Raw genomic sequence first — 21,802 nt, 5'->3', positions numbered from 1 at the left:
GTCGGAGTTTTAAGGGGGCGGCGTAGGGGCGAATTTACACATATTTTGTGGCACATAATATCTGAAATCAGATCTTGATTGAGACTATCGTGAAGAAAACTTTTGTTTGTTTACTGGATCGAGGCTTATGTTCATCGATGATCGGTCGGAACTTTGTGGCATAAGAGGCAACCGAATTTCCAGCTTGGTTGCACGTTGGCGGCACACGCCTGGACAGAAGCATGCGTGGGACCCTTTTGTCATATATGCTCCATAATCCAAACATTACAGAAGAATGTACGTATACTTGTATACGTAAAAGAATATATATATATATATATATATATATATATATATATATATATATATATATATATATTATGCATTAATCATCTGTACCGTCCAATCCTACACTGCGGAATTAAATACAAAACTACACTTGTTGTTTTTTGGTGCTGAGAAACCCACGCCTTTTCTTTTTTTGACACTGTCATATACAACACAAGATGTTGGAGTAATCCAAGTACTTTTCATTTCTTTTTGGATAATTTCCCAACCTGATGCGTCGATCCATACTCAGTCCCCATGCCTCTTGCGCGGTTGGCGCGCAGGGCTACCAGCCAAGCTGCCGAGCGAGTCGACGCTGTCGCGCCGCCCGAAGCGGCCCGACTCCAGCTCCTCGCCGTCGTCGTACTCTGCGAGCCGGATCGACTCCTTCTTCTGCCGCCTACCTGAGCGACCGGCGCGCGAAGCGCCATCGTCGTCATCGCCGTTGTTGTCACCACCAAGACGCTGGTACCGACCACGGCCGCGCTCGGAGCGACCGCGGCGACTGCGGGCGACAAGGGCGCCGAGGTCGATGCGGCGGGCGTCGCGGTTCCAGACGCAGGTTCCAAACACCATGAGCAGCACGAAGCCCAGGATGACGGGCAGGCCAATGTAGATCTCGGGCCCGGCGGGCGTCGGGGTGTCGGGCTGCTTGAATGGCTTTTCCTTCTCGACCAGCACTACGGGGCCCCGGTGCTCCTCCACGGTGGTGGTGTTGAAGTGGCGCGTCGTCGTGGTCAGCGTGAGTGTCACGTTCATCTCGGGCCGGCCCGGCTGCAGGATCTGCCACCCCACCGGCCATGCATAGAAGCCGCGCGAGAAGGGAATCGCGTGCTCCTCGGATGGCGAGGGGGTGATGGTCTCGTTCATCAGGAGGGCCGTAGTCATGTTGTAGTAGGTCGTCGTGATGGACACGGTGGTGTTGGTGGCGTTTTTGAGGAAGGTTGGGTCCCACGTTACTGGATGGGAGAGTTCATTGTCAGTCGGTGTCTTTGTTTTGTTGAATTGGAAGGGGAGCAAAAGCCGGAGAGAGAGAGAGAGAGAGAGAGAGAGAGAGAAAAAAAAAGAGCTTACCATAGTAGGTGATTCCGGGGTTCAAGATGGATCCGTCCTTGGGCAGACAGAGCGGCGTCTTGGCCTCTGCTGCAGCCTTGCAGAGCGGGAACGCACCTTGGCCGTTGGAGCCGCCAGAGGTGGCGCTGTAGACGCTCGGAGAGCCGGTGCTAGTAGAGATGCTGTTTTCGTGGTAGATACAAGCTTCCAGTCAGCGATTGACCCACAGGGCAGACGATGCCGAGTCTGCATTGCATGCTCAGACTGAAAGTAACTCACTATCCATGTTGCGTCTTGGTAAACACAGTGGCGGTGATCTCGTGCGGCGCAGCATTGGACACGATGGTCGGAAGGCCGTTGGCGGTACTCAGCACCGGGGTCAACGTCTTGGGGGCGCCGGACTCGTCGACGCTGACCCAGGCGGCCGTCTGTTCGACGGCCAGGGCGCCATTGCTGCTTGTCAGGAGTAGCAGCAGAGCCTGAACGAGTCTGACAGGAGATGGCATCTTGTACTGTCCTTCCCTCTATTCTGCACTCTCTTTTTTTTTTTCAAACTTTTTGCTTTGAAAACAGCCTAGACGGAAATTCCGTCTTCAAACGCCCGCTCTAATGAATGATGCGAATTGGCGGGTGAAGATTGAGGGTTTGGCTGAAGGTGCCGAATTGATTCAAAGCCGCGTCGAACGCGATAATTAAATCAAATAGGGGGTACCTTGCAAGGAACATGCTTTTTTTCGGCTTTGGAAACCCCACTCCCGGATATTGATGTCACTGCGCGGCCGCTCCTTGTCCCTAACGGTTCCGAGCACACGGACTTGGAAGGCAGATGCAACAACTTTTTTTTTTTTATGTTTGCTGCAAAATTTTAGATAAAAACTATACAAGTCTAGAGTATANTTTTTTTTTTTTTTTTTTTTTTTTTTTTTTTTTTTTTTTGTGTCATCCCACAATGCCATATCTCCATGCGCATTACTTTGAAAATCTATAATCGATACTAGTACATACATACATACATAAGGTACATATAGTTACAAATAGCCATCGCTCTCGAAGCACATGATGTTTGTCTATACACACGGAGCGGGAGCTCTGGCAGGCGGGCACTTTGTAAATTACTCGGACTGCACGAGGTAAAGATAGCATGCACTCCCCGACAACGTGGATATATACAACCCGATGCCCGCCGTATCTATGACCCGCGATAGATCCAGACCACCCTGATTGCACCAAGAGTAGAGGGTAAAAAGCAGTGGACAGGCATGCCAGCGATCGCATATATGTGATATGAACACGATGGCTGTGGAACAGGCCTGACGATTCGAGAGAAACAAACCCCAATGCACAATGCAAATGCGCGCAAAATACGCCCCTTGAAGCAAGCCAAGAGGATATAAAGAAACTGCGTCGACAAGAAACCGCACTCCCATTCGAGAAAGCGTTTAGGTGCGGTGCAGCCTACGCCTCTCGTTGCGCGTCTTCTTCATCAGCTTCTTGTACTTCTTCTTCTTCATCTTGAGCTTGCGCTGCCTCTTGACGCTGATGGCCCACATGCCATCCTGTTGCCGTTGCCTCTGGCTGTCCTCAAAGCGCAGCTGGCGCGCCGCCATGCGCTCCAGGAACGACCGTGGCTGCTGGGAGTCCTCGAGCAAGTCCGAGCTGTGGGCCACGTACTTGATCTCACCGTTCTCGTCCACCGTCTCCTCGATCGTCAGGACGGCCTTGTACAGCCGACGCTGCGGCTCGACCTGGCTGCTCTCAGAAGCCTCGGCGGTCTCGGCGGCGGCAGCGGAGCTGCCTTCCGTGGCGGCGGTGGCGGGCTTGGGGAGCGGAGGCGGGCAGAAGGGTTGGAACTTGGAACCGAGCATGTCGTTGAGCTGGACGCAGACGCCCGAGTCGCTGCCATCGGCGTTCTTGAGCGTGATTTCTCGCATGCCCTCGTTAGCTTCAGCGTCGCCATGGGAGAGGCCAAGGTTGCCCATGGGCTTTTCCAGCTCGTGCACGGTATTTGAGAGGGTCGAGATGACGTCTTGAGTCTTTTCGGCACGACCGCGGCGAAGGAAGATGGAGGCAAACGCATCGTCCGTCACTGTCCTCGGGAGGCTGTGGGTGATGGACATGGGGCGGTGCAGGGAGAAAAAGGCCGACAGAGCGAGGGCTATTTGCGTTTCCAAGATCAGTAAGCGGCTTCGGAGAGCTGAAGATGGAGATGAGATCTGGGGCGGGACGAAAATATATGCAGCAGACAGAGGGCAAGGAATGAAAAACTTACACTCGCGAGGGAGGTGTTGCGTGCTGGGGACAGATGGCAGAGACTTGAACGACGAGCGATCTGCAGCCTCTTTAGTCCTCCTCCTCCTCTTGTCACCGCCCGAGCTGGACGATGAAGATTTTGACGTCTGGGTGGGCATGGACCTGTCGGACGAGGACGGTGGTACACCCTTGGGGTCGTTGTCGGGGCTAGACGGGTTGGAGGACGAGTATCGCCTCTGGTGCCGAGTTGCCCTTGCTGCGGACGCAAGAGCACCGGCGGCGGCCGCGACGGCGCCTACGGACCCCATGATGGGAGTCTGAGGCGCCGCCGACACCACGCGTCGGACCGAACACGGTAACATTGACGGTCGGCCGACACTTGGTTGTGTTGGGCAAGTAGAGTTGGCGATGACAACGAAGACGACGCCAGTTGCGACTTTTTTTTTTTTTTTTTGTTCTTCTCCCCCTCTATGGTTTTGTACGGGAGGGATCGAGGACGGGGTTCAAGATTTGCAGACGGGCCCTGCTGTTGGGTTTTTTGGTGATCCGTCAAAGATGGATGCCGAGTCGGAGCAGGATTAGCATAGATTGGCGCTAAAGCTCTGGTTGGTGCTTTGCTTTGCTCATGCGCGAATTCGAGACGCACGTGATGCCTAAGGCCGACATGACATGGTTTTTGGTGCAATTGCCCAATCCACCTGACACTGACACTGACACCCGCCGACTCTTTACCGCCTTGGGCGCAGCGCAGGTCAAGTTACTGACTCCCCGCCTCTTCTTGGCACGTCTCGGTTCTGATATTCAACATCGCACTGTAAATCAAAATACGGAATATCGCAGCTGACACTTCTAACGTTATTTGTGTCGATCTATTTCTGGTTCTAATCTACAGTACACTGATTACAGTCTAATCTAATACCTACCAGTCCTCTCTCGCTACCCTTGCAGGCCAGCAATGCTAGCATACTGCCTGCAAACTCTCCGTCTACTGCATAGTTGTAACTAATAACAACTCAGCATGCAGTAGTCTCAAAACGAATCATTTTCCTGGCTTCCCCGAATAACCAGATGTCCGCCCGTACGTATATCGTCAGGTAATCAAGACCCACAGACGGAACCCCTTCCGTTTCATCACTGAGCCGGCAACGGCACGGCAGGGAATTCAGGAAATTTCCAACCCGGATCCGCAGCAGCAAAGGCCTCAACCTCGTTCGCGCCGGGCGGGTATATCAGCACGCGGTTGATGTACTGCTTCAGCGGCTTGACCTTGGGCCCCGCGAACATGACCTGCCGATCCCAGCCCCGGGAGAGCAGGGCACCGTAGCTGCCCAGCGCCAGGCACGTCATATACAGCGGCTGCGAGTACGGCGTCGGGTCCAGCCCCAGGAGCGAGGCCGCCGCGTTGTTGCCCGCCACACGACCAAGCGGCATTGCGTGTTGGCACGACATCATCGCCGAGTGGCCGTCTGTGTCGGTTTTGGCGTGCGCCGCGTCTCCTGCTGCGTATACGCCAGGCATGTCGACCACCTGCAGGTTCTCATTCACTGTGAGCCGGCCGAGCCCGTCCTTCTTGGTCTGGACCTGATCTGTGAGCGGGCTTGCTCGCACACCCGCCGTCCAGACTACGGTGGCGGCTTTGATCTTCTCTCCGGATTCGAGGATGACGCCGTCGACTTGCACAGCTGCAGCCCCGGAGCCGAGGCGGGTCTCCACGCCCAGGGTTTGAAGCGCTTCCTTGATGAACGGCCGTGGACCAGGGCCAAGCTCTGATCCGATCTCGTCGCTGCGATCGACAATGACGACGCGGAATGAGGTTCCCTGCCCGAGTATATTGCTCAGACGTGCGGGGAGCTCTGCGGCGAGCTCGATACCGGTGAATCCTGCGCCACAAACGACGACTGTGTTGCGAGCTTCACCCTCGGGTAAGTTCGGCAGGCCTCTCAGGTGCTTCTCTAGCTCTACCGCCTTATCCAGACTGTGGATCGCAAAGCCGTGTTCTGTGAGCCCAGGGATGTCCGGATGGGCCAGCTGGCTCCCGGCAGCTACGACCAGGCGGTCGTAGGGTTCGCTGAGGCTCGTGCCGTCTGTAGCACCAACCAACACGTGTTTTTCCTCTGGGAGGATCTTCTCAACGTAGCCTCGAATGAAACGAATGCCGGTCGCTTTAAAGAGGTCTTCCAGCGGAGCCGTCATGCGCTCGGGGTTGGCGAGGTACAGGCGAGGCGCTATCACAAGGCTAGGCTCGGGGGCAATGACGCACACTTCAATGTCTGCAACTTCTGGTTCCTTTTTGCGATGGATGGTGATGAGACGCCTTGCAGATAGGGCGCTGTAGAGGCCAGCAAATCCGCTGCCGATGACGATGATTCTGGAAGGCATGGTAAAGCGTGGCGCGGGTTGTATTTGGAGTAGTAAAGGGTTCTTTCTTTCTTTTTTTTCTCCCCCCAATTTCTTTCTATTACGGGCTTATTGATTCGGAGCAAGATGTTAATCAAATGATGATTTCGTTTGCCATGTTGCATACATATGGTGATTCCTGGCCAAGGAACGGTCGAGTTTGTCTCTTTATATGCTGCAAGTGTTATTATAGGCGGATCCCCGAGGGGATTCCCGATACGGACTATTTGCATAGTCGTATAGACAAAATGGCGACCAGTCTAGACCGATGTCGTCTCGCCTATGCAGTGGGGTGGAAGTGAATACAATATAGTGGTGACACTAACAAACCTGCTTTTTAGTCATCATCGCCTATTGCACGCTGGCCAAGAAAAGGACCTAGTAAGCACCTGCAGGCAAACAATCGGATCCCCGAATACCCGCAACGAGAGCCCGGTTCCCGTGAGTCCTGCCTCAATAGCCACTCCCACTATTCACCGGCGCGGCAATCAATCACAAGAAGAGTCATGTTGGAAACCAATTAGGATAATCATAAGAGAAGGGGGAAACAAACAATTAAAAAAAAAAAAAAAGTATGACCGCCACCAAAGCATCCTCCACCTTCACGCACAGGTCATCGCTGGCCTGCACAGCCTGCCGGGACCGCCATGTCCGCTGCGACGGCATCCGCCCCCACTGCAGCCGCTGCTCTTACGAGGCTCGGCATTGCGAGTATACTCCGTCACGACGTGGTGGCCTCACGCGGGCCGAGTTGGCTGCCCGGCGAGCTTCCAAGGAACAGGGCGGCAGCACTACTGGGGTGAGGAGTCACGACGGCGCGGGAAGACAGCCGAGGCGTAGATCAGGAGCAACTGCAGTTTTTGCTGCAACTGCATCGCCGTCGCCGCCCCTGTCGGCATCCGGAACGGTCCCAGCGGGGACCCCAGACCCCCTGGTTGATCTGTACTACAGACACTTCCACCGTCGTCACCCATTTCTCCTCCCCCAGAGATACATGGCAGACAGCCTGGGCAGCAGGGCGCGTAGGGATGAGTACGAACCGCTCCTGGCGAGCATGAGGTTCATCGGCAGCCTGTACGCCAAGTCGGACCAGGCCGCCGAGCTGGGCGAGTCGGTCAGGCTCGCCATCCACGCCCGCGGCGACCTACACCCGGACCCGGCGCTGGCGCAGTGCCGCCTGCTCTACTCCATCGCGTCGTACTGGTGCGGCGACAGGGACGCGGCGAGGCGCGAGATTGACGCCGCCTTGGGGATTGCCATCGGCCTCGGCATGCACCGCAGGGAGTTCGCCGTCGAGCACTCGGGCCCCGGTGACCCCGTGCTGGCCGAGTCGATGCGGCGGACCTGGTGGTCGATATACGTCGTCGACGCTTGGTACGCCGGCATTGGGAAGAGGGCGGCCTTTGCGACCCGCGGCGTGCACATCACGGCGGACCTACCGTGCGAGGAGCGCGAGTATAAATCAGGGGTGAGCCACCACGCCTCTCCTCTCCCACCCTGAAAACGCGCCCGGCCAACGAGGATTTTTGAACAAACAGTAGAAAATAACAATAACAATGAGAAAAAAAGCAGACGATCCCCACACCCAAGACGCTCGACGAGTTTGACAGCCGCGAGTTCTCTCCAGACAACCACGTCTACTCTTCCTTTGCCTACCTCATAGGTGCCACGCGAGGGATAGCATCCGCCCTAGCCTCCGTCCCGGCCGACGCCGAGCACACCTTCCCGACCCCGGAGATCATCTACAGCGTCGACGCCATCGTCGAGGGCTGGGATATGCTGCTACCGGACTGCAAGCGCGACGTGTTGACGGCGTCGGGGGAGCTTGACGAGCTCATGTTCCAGGCCTTTATGTCGGTCCATGCGTGAGTGTCCAATCCTCGCCCTGCGGATGGGGTTGTTGTTTAGGAAAGCAAAGTAATTCCAACAACCCTAAACATTAACTGCTTACAAAAAACCCCCCTCCTTTTTTTTTCAGTTGGACCATCGGCCTCCACAGACCATACTCATCCCTCCACTTCAACGCCCTCGAGGCGCACTCCTCATGCCCCCAGCCCATGACGACCATGACCGACAGCGCAGCAGCAACACAAACACCCAACAACATCCACACGACGCGGTGTCTGCGCTCCATCCAGGCCCAGGTGCGACTCCTCGCGCTGCCCGCCCGGCCGTTTTGCCACACGCCCTTTGCGATCTGCATGATGACGGCGGGCACCATCACGCTGCTCTCGGCCTGCAAGCACCTGCCACCAACACCACAAGACGCATCCCCGGCCGCCGCCGCCGCCGCATACGACGGACTCTCGCTGAGCAGGCACCAGGTTAGGCTCGGTATGGGCTGCCTCATGGCCATGGCGCACGTCTGGCCCCAGGGCAGGAGGCACCTGGCCGAGGTCCAGGCCATCGCGAGGGAGGTGCTGGGTATTGGAGGCGGAGGCGGAGGCGGTGGGGTTGGTTGTGCCTCTGCCGCCGCTACCACCACCGCCGCCGCCGGCTCCCCCGTCGCCACTCCTAGAGGAGGAGTAGGAGAGGCGGTCGAGGGGGAGCAGCAGCAGCAATGCCGCGATTCTGTCGACCTCTCCGGCTTCTCATTCGTTCCCGATGGCACCTTCGATGGGCTTCTGGACTTGAATGGCACGCTGCCGACTGACTCTTTCTGGTGCTCGGCTTTCTTCTCATCCGAGAGAGGGTTGGCGGGCTAGTATCTACCAAACGCAACAGAGACAGGCAGATTCATGGCAAGGTACTAATCTGACGGGGCTGCTGTTGATGTTGCAGTATCATTAGATCTCAACTAAGTACCCAAGGTAGGTAATATCCAAATAGAAACAACCCTGAGGCGATCTGCTATCAAAATTGGGGACTTGTCTTGAACCAATCCATATCAAAGGAGAACAAAAAAGAAATTGCTCGCTTGTCCCGGAAAAAAAAAATCCAAACCCGATAAATGCAACCCTGGTATTGTTAATTATTGTTTGTTATAGTCCTAGCTCGTGTACAGGGACGTGATCTTGATGAAGATATGAGAACGCCAGGATAATGTGTATGTGTTTGTGTATATATAGTGCTATGCTTTTTGGAGGGTATCAATGCAGTCGGTCGGCGTGTTATTCGCCAAAACAGTGACCGAGAACTAAACGCATTGGTGCTATGAGGCTGAGTCGTGAAGTCTTCATGTTTTGCCGCGTTGGGCATGGGTATGGATGTCTGTGTGTATCTCAAGTAAGTCTGTTTCTATTTTTGTTTTGCGTCATTTTCTTTTTTGTTGTCTTCTTTCTTGTTTAATATTGCGTGGAATGCGCAACCTTGGCGGCTATTGTCGGTCGGGCGCTATACAAGCTAGCAGCTCCGTACTCTCAATCCCGCAATCACCTAATCCGCTTGCCGTCCAAAAACTTGGGGCTGCGCGCATCGTAGTAGGGGTTCGGCGTCTGCTGCGCCTTCTTGGCCTCATAAGCCAACCTCTCCTCCTCATCCAGGGAGAAGGCCTTCTTGAGCCAGCCAAACGCACTCCTCTTCTTCTTCAACCTTCGCGAGCTCGCAGAATCCTGGTTCAGCGTCGAGACGCTGCTTAACATACTCATGCCCATGGCGGATGGGACATTGCGCTGGTGATGAAGGTATTGTGGGTTGAGGCCGCCGGCCGTGTGCGGCCGCTGCTGGAGCGGCGAGTGTGGACTTGCCTGCACTGGTCGGAAGTACTGCTGGTCCGAATGTGGTGAAGGAATAACGCCCGGGAACACTGGCGGGGAGAAGTCTGTTATTATGGTCGGGTTGCTTGGTCTGCCCTCGAGGCGGCCACTGGCTCGGTCTGCACCATGGTTCAGGCTCGGTGCAACGAACGTCTGATAGTTCTGGAATTCATGCGCCGATGCAAAAACGGGCTGTTGGAGCTCCGGCGCGTTATGCGGTGGCACGTGTATCGACTCTGGTGGTGTTGTCTTGAGTGATACCCGGTCCCTCAGCGATGTTCTCTTGTTGGGCTGCGCTTTTCGAGGGCTTCCGCCACCTTCTTCCTCTCTTTCTAGCGACGGAGGCGGTATGCGAGGTGAGCGCGAAGTCTCCACTGCGGTGCGTGGTGGTGAAATCTGTATCAGTCTCGGCTCAGCCCTGATAGCAGCTGGGGGCGACCTGACTCCAGAACTCGAAGCCCTCAGGTCTCCCAGAGACTTGGTGACTGAGAGCCTTTTGGTCGCAGATTTATCTGCAGACGTGTACCCGCTCTTTCGTTCTTCCGTGACGCGCGGTGACGGTATGGGAGCAGGAGGGACGGGAGTGTAAGTCCTAGGCTGTAGCAAAAGGACCGGGGGTGGCGACTCAGAACGATCATCTCTACCATCGCCAACAATATTTGGTTGAATCTCGGAATCTGGCCTTGGCCTTGCCGAGCCGCAACGTGAAGCCCGCGAGTTTCCAAACTGTGCTGCCATCTCATCAAGGTCAAAATCCGATTCCGAGTCTGACTGGTAACTTGACCGGTCAGGGCCATGGGGAGCTGGCTTCAACATCTGGCCCCGTGATGCCCGCGCAGGGATCTCAGGCGCTGGAGGCGCCGTCGCAGCCCCAAAGAGGCTGGTCCTCACGGGAAGGTCAAAATAGGTTGGACCTGAAGGTCGTTCCTCCGGCATTCGACTGAACCTCAATGTGAGTCGTGGGGCTGCCGCGGCAACCCTGCTTCGTGGTGGTGACGCTTGCGGAGTAGTGTTGTCAATAGAATCGGGCGATATTGGACGACTGGGATCTGGGGCTGTGAAGGGCTGCACACTGAACTGTAAGCGAGGCAGATAAAGTTAGCAAAAAGCGCGGTTTCACAGCCAAAAATTGCTCCTGGTTCCTGATACAGTGCATGCCCACCATGACACACTCTATACAGCCGACTGGGGGGTTTCTTGGATTTTTTTTTTCTGGGCATCTTACTCTTGTGCGTCTGCTGACCTTCCCCGCCGTCCGTTCTATCAAAGATACCATGTTCTCAAGCTTCACTATAAGAGCGTTCAGCTCACTGGTCTTGGACTGCAAATCGACAAAGGTCTTCAGCCAGCCTTCCGTGTTGCCCCGCATTGCATTGAAGATGTCAACCACATCCGCACTCTGTCCCAGCTGCCAAGGCCCGCCTTCCTGCGACTCCAAATACTCCGCAAACTCCCTGCTCGACTTTAAGCCCTCGCTGAGATCCTGTGCCGACTGAACTAGGGCTGTCGTCGTGCGAGAGAGTATGTGTTCTATCTTGGCATTGCCCTCGACGATCTGGAGCCGGAAGGCGCGGTCCTCTAGCATTGTGGAAAAGACTGTCATGTTGTCCATGGGAAGCTTGAGGTAATCGATTCGTTCCATTATATCCTTGCTAGCCAGCTCGATGTCTTCCATTGTCATCTCAAGAAACTCGTCGATCTCGTCAATGTGGCCTTGCAAGATGGACACAACCTGGGCGTTGCTATTTGCGAGCCCGTTGAGGAGCAGATAAACACCAAACGAGACCTGCGCCATTAGCTTCCGCAACTCGTGGCACGTCTGCCCGGGACGGAAGCGCCACATGGCATTCGGGGCACCGTCCGACTTGTCCTGGTCGAGTAACTCCTCCCTGCGGCCCTTGGCATCCTTGGTCCGTAGCTTCGGCTTCTCCAAAGCCCCCTCCAAGGTGGCCTCGAGATACGACTCGGAAAAAGCCTGTTGCATGGATGGTATCGGGTGTTCAATTTGTTTTGGTTGTGCCTTGACCTCCTCCTCCCTTGGCCGTGATTCTGGTCGTTGGTACGTGGCGGCGGATAAGGGCGGGTACAGCAGCTCGCCCTCATCGTCGTGCTCCTCCGCGGGCTGCGCGTACCTCGTGGAGGTGGCCATGTTGGGATTGGGATGGTGCTACGGCTACGTTGGCACCAGAGGAAATGGCGTATTCTATATAAGTTTCGGTCCACGTCGAGCGGTTTCGTTACAGGTCGTATCTAGTAAAGAAATAATCCGTCTCTCCCCGGGCTACACCAAGGCTGCACCCCACGAGGAGACACGACGGCAGGTAAACACGAAGGCAGATGGCTAGAGTCGATGGCAACGGGTTGGAGTTTTCGAGTCGAGTCGAGTGGAGGTAGGATATACCGGAAAAAAATCGAACAGGCGAGCCACCATAGGAAGAGGGAAAAAAAAAAAAGCAGACGCGTTAGAATCCTTCAGACCTGTGACGGATGCATTGCGAGCTGACAGACAGGTCGACACGCAGGGCTAGGTCGCCAAGTGCTATGTATTGGTGGGTGTTTTGGATCGGGTGGCTGCAGGAGCCCTTCCCTCGGGGAAACAACGTGCTTCCGTTCCGTCGGGTCGTTAAAGATTGATTTCTCTTGCTCCCTATCACTCTCTTTGTCTATGGACAAATAACTCGATCGAGCTCCTAGAGTGGACCAAGTGCTCTCTTCTTCCAGACTAAACGAGAGTGGGCGTTTGACGATTTGCCTGGTGCCGCTTTAACGAAGATTGGACGGTGTTGGCTAATGACAGAGGCGGCGCAGTCAGGAATGTTGCCAAGGGCGCTTGAACCAACCCAGAATGGAGGCTGCATACGAAATATTGGTTCGGTGGGCTGGTGGGTGTGTGGTTCCAGTGCTAGGCTCAGGTACCGAGAAAAGGAGGTTGAGTGAGCTTGGGTGAGCTGGTACGCAATTCCTACCCACTAAGCTCTAGGTTGGACTAGGAGTAGTCTAGTTCCCTACCTAGGTAGGGTATGTTTAGGTAGGGAGGAGATGCACACTGGCATCCGAGGTCGAGGCCCGGTGTGAGGGACTGAGGTAAGTAAGGTAAGGTTTGGGTGCAAAGTTGCAGGTATGGATATGGTAGGTAGTTAGGTGGTATCAACCCTGTGTGTGCTAGACAGACACGAACGAACAGGGTGAAGCCGCCATACGTTTGAGGGTGGGGAATACGATATTAGCAAACAACCGATCTTCTTTTCTGGAAGACTCGATGATGAGAGCTAGGCCAGAACGGACAAGTAGGGCATTTACCTCCCGTATACCCAGAAACAGAGATAGAATTAAGATGAAGATTCGTGATCAATGCACATTCAGCTGAAATGCACATTTTGTGACTGCTAGGTATGTAGAAATGAATTAATATTGCCCAGAAACTCTTCCGAAAGTAGAAAACATTATTTCCGGGACTTTGTTAGTAGAGTTTATGATTGAGGGCAAGGCCCCCAAGACTCAAGTCAAGACACCAAGACAGACAGGGACCGAGGAAAAATAGGAGTTAAAGAGAAAAAAAAAAAAAAAAAAAGATTGTCGTGCAGGAGTCCATAAAGAACGAGACCGCACATTCCCCCCAACGGCAGGATCCACAAGCACCTTGGCGAGATGGGGTGGGGGTTAGAAAGCCGAAGGGGGAAATAAAGTACAATAAGCAAACTGCCACGTTGATAGGAATTGTACGGTGCGCCAGCGTGCAACGAATTTAATTGAATGGCTTGCTTTTGGCTTCGAAATCTGCAAGGGCGGGGCTTGCAGGGGAACAGAGCAAAAATCAATTGATTGCGGGAGATGGGCACAAATGTCGTTAAACATTGGTTGATAGGTGGAAGCGAACCAGCCAAGTACTGTTGGCTGCGTCCCCCAGGAGAACCACTGTGCCCGGTTTTTGGCACCAGAGCCAATTGTGCAGAGGTTCATCCATAACTTTGGGACCTAAGGTATGGAAGGCGACCAAGGTACACGCCAGCACCTGACCATCCCTTACAATACGCCTCGGCGGGGCAATTGCTACATTGTCATTTTGTTGGTGCGGGACATCAGATGCGAGTGGGTAGAGTACGGACAGACTATCACTTGGCTTGCTTGGTACAGTACGTTTACTGAACCTTATGCCACATTGTGCCGGATTGTGCAATAGCAGCAATTGACAGTCATACTGTACAGTTTTCACACAAATTCTGCTTTGGTCTAGCCCCCGGTTGGTGAAGTTTATCCTAGTCGCCTCTTTCTGCCAAGGATTGACGATCCATTACGACCTGCCGCCCGTCAGGATTCTTATTTGCATACCTAACCTACTACGATTTGATTGATTGCTGGACACCAGATTTCGCGTGGTTAATGACTGCAGTTATATTCCGGGACTGTCCCACCGTGAACCACGATCGCATCGCGCACAGGCTGCGCTCAGGTGCAGATTTGAACCCACCCGATCACTATAAGAGCCGCGCCGGCGTGCAGATCTTTTCTCCTTTACCTATTTTCTCCGGTTTCTATTGTGCAACGAAACACCAAGCACTGAATCGACAAGTTCGGTTTCCCCGATCGTGACAAAAACTTTGTATTGATTGCACGGATTAATTAACTGAAGCTGACAAAAACAAACAGACCAACCATACGCGTACAATGTTGCCTAGCTCTGTCGACAGGCAGCCTTTTACCTAGTAACAATAATTGTCAAGTGCGGCTGATGGTCATTAATTTCTTGTCACATGTAAACAGTCTGATCACTTCTTCTCGATAGCCCAGGGCCAAGAAGGGCTGCCAGGGCTTGGGCTGTTGACCAGCTGTCACTGGTGGTCGAGTGTCTGCTGCCATATGTTATAAAAGGATGACGCGCCCGAACCGAGCATTTACCGGTTTTAATGGTACCCATCGTCAAGTATTAGCGGATCCTGCCCACTTGCCGTTGCTTTAAAAAGGGGTGCTTATTTGCTGGCGGGCGCACCTTACTAACTAGGAAATTCACGATTCAGTTGAGGGGGTCCGCCTCTCATGCAGACGCTGCCTTGTTCAAGGACTTCCCCAGTCCCTATAGAAATTACAAGGGTTGAAGCTATAGAAACTCAGTTTGATGGCATTTTTGACAGATGCAAAACCTCGCTTCGATCGCGAGCGAGGCATGAAAAAAACGGACGTTTCCGAGCGCAGGGCGACCAGCCCTAAGTGGCCCCCTGAAGAAGTGACTCCCGAATAAATAAATGGAATTGGTGGCTCGGTCTTCGCCCAATCCGAATCTGTGGTCCTTGGTGTTTTGCACTGCCGAGCTGCATCGCCTACGGAGAACCTTTCCAAACTGGGCAGAGGCAGACTTAGCTCAGCCTATCTCCAAAGTCGAACTCCATATCAAAACCGACCGCCCCTTGCCGCTGCTCCCGCGCGCTTCCACACCTTTTGTCAAGCCCAATCGTTGACACAACCCGAACAGAAAAAGAAAAAGAAAAAACAATCCTCAAATCCTCAAATCCTCAATAGAAGGGATAAGAGGCGACTTTGAGCAAGATGGGGAGCCCTTTCGCCTTTGGGCACGATGAATTCGATCCGTCCAACCGTTTCGTAACTTCGTGGTTTCTCCCACCCTGGGTTCTGTTCGCATGTCGGCTGCTATTTGTATGCTTCCCTTTTTCTCCTCCCCTTACCAAGATGAAAATGGTTCAACGGATGACGCAATAACGAATGATTGATGGACCGGGCTCAATTTCGTCAACTTAACAAAACACAGAGAAATTGGACACTGACAAAATTCCGTCATTTGAATAGGGCCTCTATGCGCTAACGACCCAGTTCGTCTCGATCGGCACCCAGGTCGCCCGCGGCCAGTCGGACCAGGCGACGGCCGAGTTCTCGTATTTCACCGTGCTCACGTACTGGGGCATCGCCTTCTACCTGCTCATCTCTGCCGTGCACACGGCTACGTACGCCGCGACCGGCCGTTCGCTGCTTTCCCGGTTCCCGCGCTCGCTCCAGGCCCTGCACTCGCTCTACTACACCACCATCTGCGCCTACCCCATCATCGTCACGGTCGTCTACTGGGGCGTTCTGTACGTCGGCCCCTGGTTCAATACAGCCTTTGCCGCCTGGAGCAACGTCAGCCGCCACGCCATGAACTCGGGCTTCGCCCTGTTTGAGATCTTTGTCGCCCGTACCGATCTCCCGCCCTGGATACACTTGTTCTGGCTCATCATCATCCTCGCCCTCTACCTTTGCCTCGCCTACCTGACCCGTGCCACCAGGGGGTTTTACGTATATCCCTTCCTCGACCCTGCGGGAGGTGCTGGCAAGGTCGCCGCCTACGTCTGCGGCATCGCAGTCGGCTGCGTCGTCGTCTTTTTGCTGGTGCTGGGTCTCATCTGGTTGAGGAAGTGGGTGACGGAAAGCAAGCTCGGCATGCGCGGCAAGTTTTCATCTAGAGATCGTCCAGTAAGCAGCACGACGAGCGACCCCGAGGCGGCCCACCATGGGAAATACGAAAGGTGAACAGAGCTTGCAAACGACTTTTTATTCCCATCCTTTTTTTTTTTCTTTTTCTCTGCATATACATTGTATCACCACTATGTCGCTCTTTAATCTTTGTGTATATGTTTTCCAACATATACACAATCGTACTCACCAGATACCCTCTACATTTCATCATAGATTTGATTTTGGAAACAACTCCTCGAGTACATGACGTTGGTTTGCAGGGTGTCATCTGATCGCATCTAAAATGGTTCGGACCGTGCTTTTGGCTGATCTACATCCCTACGGAAGCATGCACAAGTGACGCTACAGTGCGAGGATCAATCATGCTAAACATAGTTGACCACAAATTATGTTTATATACAATTCGACATGGTCTAGCACTTAAGGCGTATGCCTTTTCTCATCTCTGACTCTCGTACCTCGAACATGATTTGGATGCCCACAAATAATGTCAAACATGCCATCCCCAGGAACATTAAGCCTGCCAACAGGACGGGCTATGTTAGCAGAAAGCACTCCCGAAAAAAGAATAAGGAAAACTAGTCATGTTTGTTTTCTCGTCTGAAACAAAACAACCCAAAAAAGAAAAAAAAATGGCAACAACTTACCGGAAAAGTCATGAAAGATTCCCTTCAGAATGCTCTCCAGCCCGTCCAGGCCGACCGCAAACCCAACCAGGTTCGCCGACATCATCATCAGCACATTGATGACAGCGCCAGCCGCGCACATCATCCTGTATGCCGTCGGGCGGTCGGCCCAGGCTTGGGCGGGGAAGAAATAGGCAGCGGCGACCTCGGGGATGAAGAAGAGCACGATCAGCCAACCCCAGATGAGCAGGCGGAGCTGTATGTCGTGCCACAGGGCCACAAAGGTGAAGATGACGAGGTAGGTAACTATGGACCTGGCGGCCGCCTTGCGGGAGCGAAAGTCGGCGCCGCCGAGCGGCACGTACATGTAGCGGATCAGCCAGCGGTTGTAGGAGCGATGCCATGCGCGCCAGAAGGACAGGGTGCTGTAGTTGTTGCTGACGCAGCGGATGATGTTCTCGGGCGGGTCCACGCCGTCGAGGAGGGCCCAGAGGCGGAACAGCCGCCACGCGAGCATCAGCTTCATCCAGATGAGATGCAGGTTGAAGTATGAGAGAAGTGACAGCTGGGCCGCCGTGTAGCTGCCCCACACGGGCTGCGCCTGGCTGATGGCGCCGACGTAGTCAAAGTGCAGCACTACCTCCATGGCCAGCAGGGCAAGGACGAACCGCAGCGCATACCGCAAAGTGCGTGGCGTCTCGATGCCGCTGACCTGGTGGCGCTGCTGGGCAACGTAGTCGTTGAAGGTCAGAATGGGACCAGCGAGGTAGAGAGGTGCGTAGATAGCATAGGCAAGGTAGTTGCGGAAAGAATAGTCCCGTGGCTTAGCCGGCGTCGAGACGCGCTCCCGCTCCGAGAGGTTGGCAGGATCCTCTTGTCTCTTCCTTTGTTTGTCAGCTCTCTCCTTTTGTTTGTTAGCTACAAGATAGCAGAGTTCGTAGCAACTCAAAGGGGTGTCACAGGTCGGGTTGGGTCGGTTCGTACCTCTATTGGACTCATGCTTCGCCTGTCTAGACTCCAGTAGTAGTCGAGGTTGAAGCTGATGAGCCTGAGTACGGTAATGTTGAAAAGTATCTCCCAACGAGACAAAATACCTCCCCAGCTATCCATCCACTCCCCGGTCCTGTGAAGCAGCCCATCGCTGCTCCCCAGAAAGGTTGCAATATCTTTGAACCTATAGCCGCTGCATAACTCATTGGCAAACAAGATGCCAATGTTGAATATCCATGTTGCGGCCGGGATGTGTTGCTTGGGTAGCGTCGTCGCCAATGTATAGTTGACATAGAGGATCAGGAGAACTTTGAATGCGGAGAAGCCATGCAGGGCCAGAAGCAGGATCGGCGCAAAGATGGCGTCAAAGGATACTCGCTGCTGGAGGCGGGCTTCACCCCGGTCAGTGGGCGATCGAGTGTCTGGTGAGACGGGGCGGAGTATGTTGTACAAGCGGCGGAGGAGAGGATGGACGATTAGGAGGGCGCCCATGTAAGGGAGGTTGGTACGGAAGGTGTGGTATTGCGGGTCCGAGGCATCCTGACGAAGAGTGAGTTGTATGCGTGAGTAAGAGCGAGCAGCATGGCTGGCATTCTTGGTTTGATGGTACACCCAGGAATGCTTACGATCATGCGGCCCGGAATCCAGCCGGGAGCAAGCAGGTGTTCATATTTGGGATACCGGGGGTCAGATGCTGCGGACGTCAGTTGTTAGTGGTTTTCTTTGACGGTAAACCTGGTAAATGATTACAATAAGTTAACCAAAGAGAAACTATGTAGAACTTACGTCTGGAAACATCATACGCTACCCAGAACATGTACGGAATTACCACGATGAGGAAGACATAGTAGAATATAAACTCGGGAGTCTTCCATTTCGCGGGCTGGGCGCGGCCCTCGACGCCGGAATGGGGCTGCGATTGCTTCTTATGGGCGATCGCTTCATCGCCTGGTGCTGCCGGCTTGTACGGCAGCGACGTCGAAGTGACGAGGCGAGTGTCGAGTGCCTCAAGGCGGTATACGCTCGACAGAAATGATAAAGGCTGCCACATATTGTTACTGATGACCTACTGCGAGGCCCAGGGTTTGGCAAGGGCAGGCGCGGCGACTTATGCGTGTCGTGGCCCGGATTTCAGTAAGTCGGCCAAATCCCAGCATGCCTTGGCTTGGCACGGGCCCCCGTAATGCCAGCACACAACACCCTGCGACGACTGACTGCTAATTAACTTTACTTCGTATGTAAAAACCCCCGAAATGCCCCCTTTTCTTTTTTTTACTTCTTCTGTCCTGCGCTAACACAACACAATGCACGCTGGACTTGTTTAATCTCAACAAGTTCATGCTATTTTGTCGTTATGCAAACTCAATCAACGCTTTAAAGTTGAGTGAAGCATTTTGACACTCGCAGGCTTTTTGCAGTCACAGCCCTTCATTATCCTGGTCTCCATATGTAAAAGAAAGCTCTCGGCGTTTAATTAGTCCCGTCGGGATCCAATTAGATGTTGTCTTGACATGTACGGCATTCGCTTGTGCATGCATGCATGCATGCATATATATTGTTACTTCTCGTTTACGGAATACATGCCCCCGATGGCCCTCCAGACATGCGGTCGGATCGCCGAATGAACGACATTTCTCCCGTGATGGGACGACAACACATACCTGGTATGTGTCTCATGATAGCCTCCCGTAGCCAAGTGGCATCGGGCACCGTTTCGATGGAACCAGTCTTCCCGTTGACCGACCTTCCTGGAAAGGCCGGGGCGTGCCTCCGGCTAGTTCGACTTCAATATGATCGAAAGTGCCTTGCTCAGAGGCAGCGCCACTAATCGTATGCTCAATATAACATGTCTGACTCTTCCTGAGTCGGCTTAAAGGGACAAAGACCAAACCTCGAGCACCACCAGGGATTTCCAAAACTTGATACACGTCAAGCAGCCTTGAATGCATCTGTCAACATTGATTTGCATCCAACTGATGCTTGTTTGTTCTCGTGCCTCCTTTGGAGACAAGTCTGGACCTACCTGCAAAGGAAGGTTACTGAACGACACGAAGTGGCCGTGGTGATGAGATTAGACCCTCGGGGCTCTGGACTCTCCGGAATATTGTATGTACATGTCAAATCCATCGTTTGTTCTATGACAGCAGTAAGCGAATTTGGGAATCCTGAATGCACGTGTGTTTGCGGAACATAGTAATCAAGTTTTTTGGCGGTGTGTATACTTTTCTTTTTCTTTTTTTTTTCTTTGTGGACGGCTAGAGGGACAATCAACAGTTTGTTTGTTCAAGTTGGCGTCTAAGAGGTCGATGCGTATGGGCAAAGTAACTGCTTGGGTCAAGGCGTGGAAGTATTCCCGGCCGTTTATACTCTAGACTGTTGGCTGCTCGTTGATCAGGACTTCTAGAACCTTCAGAAAAAAAAAGAAAGAAAAAAAAAGATATAGCGCCGGGAGGAAGACCATTCGCTGAGGCCGACGTCGCCACGTTGTACCCGGATGCGAGCCGACTATCACAAGCCCATGACATGTCTGGGCGTGGTAAACGGGCTGGAGGATATCTTTTATCGTCTACATCCTGCTTTTCTGGTTCGTGCTTGGGCTGATGTTCTAGAAGCAGTCGTGACTCTGTCTCGGTTGCCTAGCCATGGGTAGTATGCGTACGTGCCATGCCAGCCGATTTCAGGTGAATGTTCACAGTCCGAGGTGTTGGCTGCAAAGGTGGGTTGACAGCTGCGGGAGAAAAAAAAAAAAAAAAAAAAAAAAAAAAAAAAAACACACGAGGGACGACAAACAATGCGTGTCCGTGGTCGTACTACAGAAGGATCTTCGAGCCCATTATTAATATGGTCCTGGCGCGGGTTAGCTCGAAAGCCGGTCTGTATCAGACTTGCACATCGATTGGTTGGGGCTGAGAGAACCGTGCCTTGTGTCCGCGTCAAGCCGGCTGACTTTGCTAGAATACATTGCATTTCTACGGTAATTTGGCGCCAGGTTTCGGCAACCAAGAAAATTTCGAACCCTTAGATTTCTTCAATAATAGCGGCAATTGGACAGGGAATTATGCGGGGCGGGAGTGTTTGCTCCCGCACTGCATGTTTTTGTTCAACGGACGAATTGGGGTCCAGGCTAGTTAGGCACACTGATCCCTTCTTTCCATTCTTGGTTCCATAACATCACGAGCCTTGGCAGGCAGTTACAGTGATCAAGATAGAAATGGAGAGAAAGAGAGAAGGAAAAAAAAAAAAAAAAAAAAAAAGCATCGAATCTTGTTTTAGTCCGACTTTTCAGCTTCTTCAAGTCGATAACAACATCAGACAATCTGATACTCATAATCAAACAGTTTCGCGCATACTGGGTCATAAATGAAGTGGAAGGGAAAAAGAAAGAAACGAAAGCACACGATGAGAGAAGCAGGCAATTGTTACATGTCGAGCAAAGCCTCACGGCCTAACAATATGGAAAACATCTCCATACTTTCTTCAGCGGCCACACAATGACATAGATGTCCTGCGTACGTTGACCGGGCCAAGCTAGCCTACAGCACAATCACTCCTTCGTTTCCTGGAGCTCGCCATGTCTGACCGCTGCTAGTTATTTCAGCTAGCTCACTCACTATCCTTATAGTCCGTGCAATCACAAAACACAACCAGGAAGCGCCACAACCAGCAACAGTATCGAGCTCCCCACGGCCAGGGCGGCCGCTGTTTTGGCTCCACATGTATCCTGACATCAGGGACGTTGCCGTTAGATGCCATGTGTGCTTGTTGTGCCTGTGTTAGCACCAGCTAGCACGGGTAAGGAGGCAACGCAATGAATGCACCGCACCATACGCACACCAAGAGACTAAAATAGGAAGCATTCGCCTTGTCTCTTTGCCTCGACTCTTCCTTTGCCGCTTGATCTGTCTCTCTTTTTGTCCACGCCATCCTCGAAAACCCCAGGTCTCATTCGTTTCGAAACAGCGGCCGGATTTTCCGACCTTTACATTCTTTTGGCCCGACTAGCTTCTCTGGTCCCTTTCTCGT

The 21,802-nt window shown here is 53.3% G+C and overlaps 7 protein-coding genes across 7 annotated transcripts; 2 read left to right on the top strand and 5 right to left on the bottom strand.

Moving 5' to 3' along the window:
- Nucleotides 1–555: 555 nt before the first annotated feature.
- PpBr36_05703 (uncharacterized protein) lies at nucleotides 556–1,865 on the bottom strand (the record flags this gene model as incomplete). The annotated part of the gene is made up of 3 exons (XM_029892856.1): nucleotides 556–1,265; nucleotides 1,381–1,541; nucleotides 1,639–1,865. The coding sequence occupies 3 exons, from the start codon at nucleotides 1,863–1,865 to the stop codon at nucleotides 556–558; spliced, it is 1,098 nt and encodes a 365-aa protein (XP_029746115.1).
- A 933-nt stretch (nucleotides 1,866–2,798) lies between these two features.
- PpBr36_05702 (uncharacterized protein) lies at nucleotides 2,799–3,971 on the bottom strand (the record flags this gene model as incomplete). The annotated part of the gene is made up of 2 exons (XM_029892855.1): nucleotides 2,799–3,514; nucleotides 3,629–3,971. The coding sequence occupies 2 exons, from the start codon at nucleotides 3,969–3,971 to the stop codon at nucleotides 2,799–2,801; spliced, it is 1,059 nt and encodes a 352-aa protein (XP_029746114.1).
- A 769-nt stretch (nucleotides 3,972–4,740) lies between these two features.
- PpBr36_05701 (uncharacterized protein) lies at nucleotides 4,741–5,988 on the bottom strand (the record flags this gene model as incomplete). Its single annotated transcript, XM_029892854.1, has 1 exon — nucleotides 4,741–5,988. One exon carries the CDS (start codon nucleotides 5,986–5,988, stop codon nucleotides 4,741–4,743), a length of 1,248 nt encoding a protein of 415 aa, XP_029746117.1.
- Nucleotides 5,989–6,580: 592 nt separating this feature from the next.
- On the top strand, nucleotides 6,581–8,711 carry PpBr36_05700 (uncharacterized protein; the record flags this gene model as incomplete). The annotated part of the gene is made up of 3 exons (XM_029892853.1): nucleotides 6,581–7,474; nucleotides 7,579–7,871; nucleotides 7,985–8,711. 3 exons carry the CDS (start codon nucleotides 6,581–6,583, stop codon nucleotides 8,709–8,711), a joined length of 1,914 nt encoding a protein of 637 aa, XP_029746116.1.
- A 666-nt stretch (nucleotides 8,712–9,377) lies between these two features.
- On the bottom strand, nucleotides 9,378–11,850 carry PpBr36_05699 (uncharacterized protein; the record flags this gene model as incomplete). Its single annotated transcript, XM_029892852.1, has 2 exons — nucleotides 9,378–10,778; nucleotides 10,927–11,850. 2 exons carry the CDS (start codon nucleotides 11,848–11,850, stop codon nucleotides 9,378–9,380), a joined length of 2,325 nt encoding a protein of 774 aa, XP_029745972.1.
- Nucleotides 11,851–15,242: 3,392 nt separating this feature from the next.
- On the top strand, nucleotides 15,243–16,217 carry PpBr36_05698 (uncharacterized protein; the record flags this gene model as incomplete). Its single annotated transcript, XM_029892851.1, has 2 exons — nucleotides 15,243–15,350; nucleotides 15,501–16,217. 2 exons carry the CDS (start codon nucleotides 15,243–15,245, stop codon nucleotides 16,215–16,217), a joined length of 825 nt encoding a protein of 274 aa, XP_029745971.1.
- Nucleotides 16,218–16,576: 359 nt separating this feature from the next.
- PpBr36_05697 (uncharacterized protein) lies at nucleotides 16,577–18,830 on the bottom strand (the record flags this gene model as incomplete). The annotated part of the gene is made up of 5 exons (XM_029892850.1): nucleotides 16,577–16,683; nucleotides 16,811–17,693; nucleotides 17,774–18,319; nucleotides 18,406–18,473; nucleotides 18,566–18,830. 5 exons carry the CDS (start codon nucleotides 18,828–18,830, stop codon nucleotides 16,577–16,579), a joined length of 1,869 nt encoding a protein of 622 aa, XP_029745980.1.
- Between the last annotated feature and the right edge of the window lie 2,972 nt (nucleotides 18,831–21,802).

The sequence above is a fragment of the Pyricularia pennisetigena genome (assembly GCF_004337985.1).
Source record: "Pyricularia pennisetigena strain Br36 chromosome 4 map unlocalized Pyricularia_pennisetigena_Br36_Scf_6, whole genome shotgun sequence".
In the NCBI taxonomy this organism is placed as follows: domain Eukaryota; kingdom Fungi; phylum Ascomycota; class Sordariomycetes; order Magnaporthales; family Pyriculariaceae; genus Pyricularia; species Pyricularia pennisetigena.
This window is presented reverse-complemented; position numbering and strand designations above follow the sequence as displayed.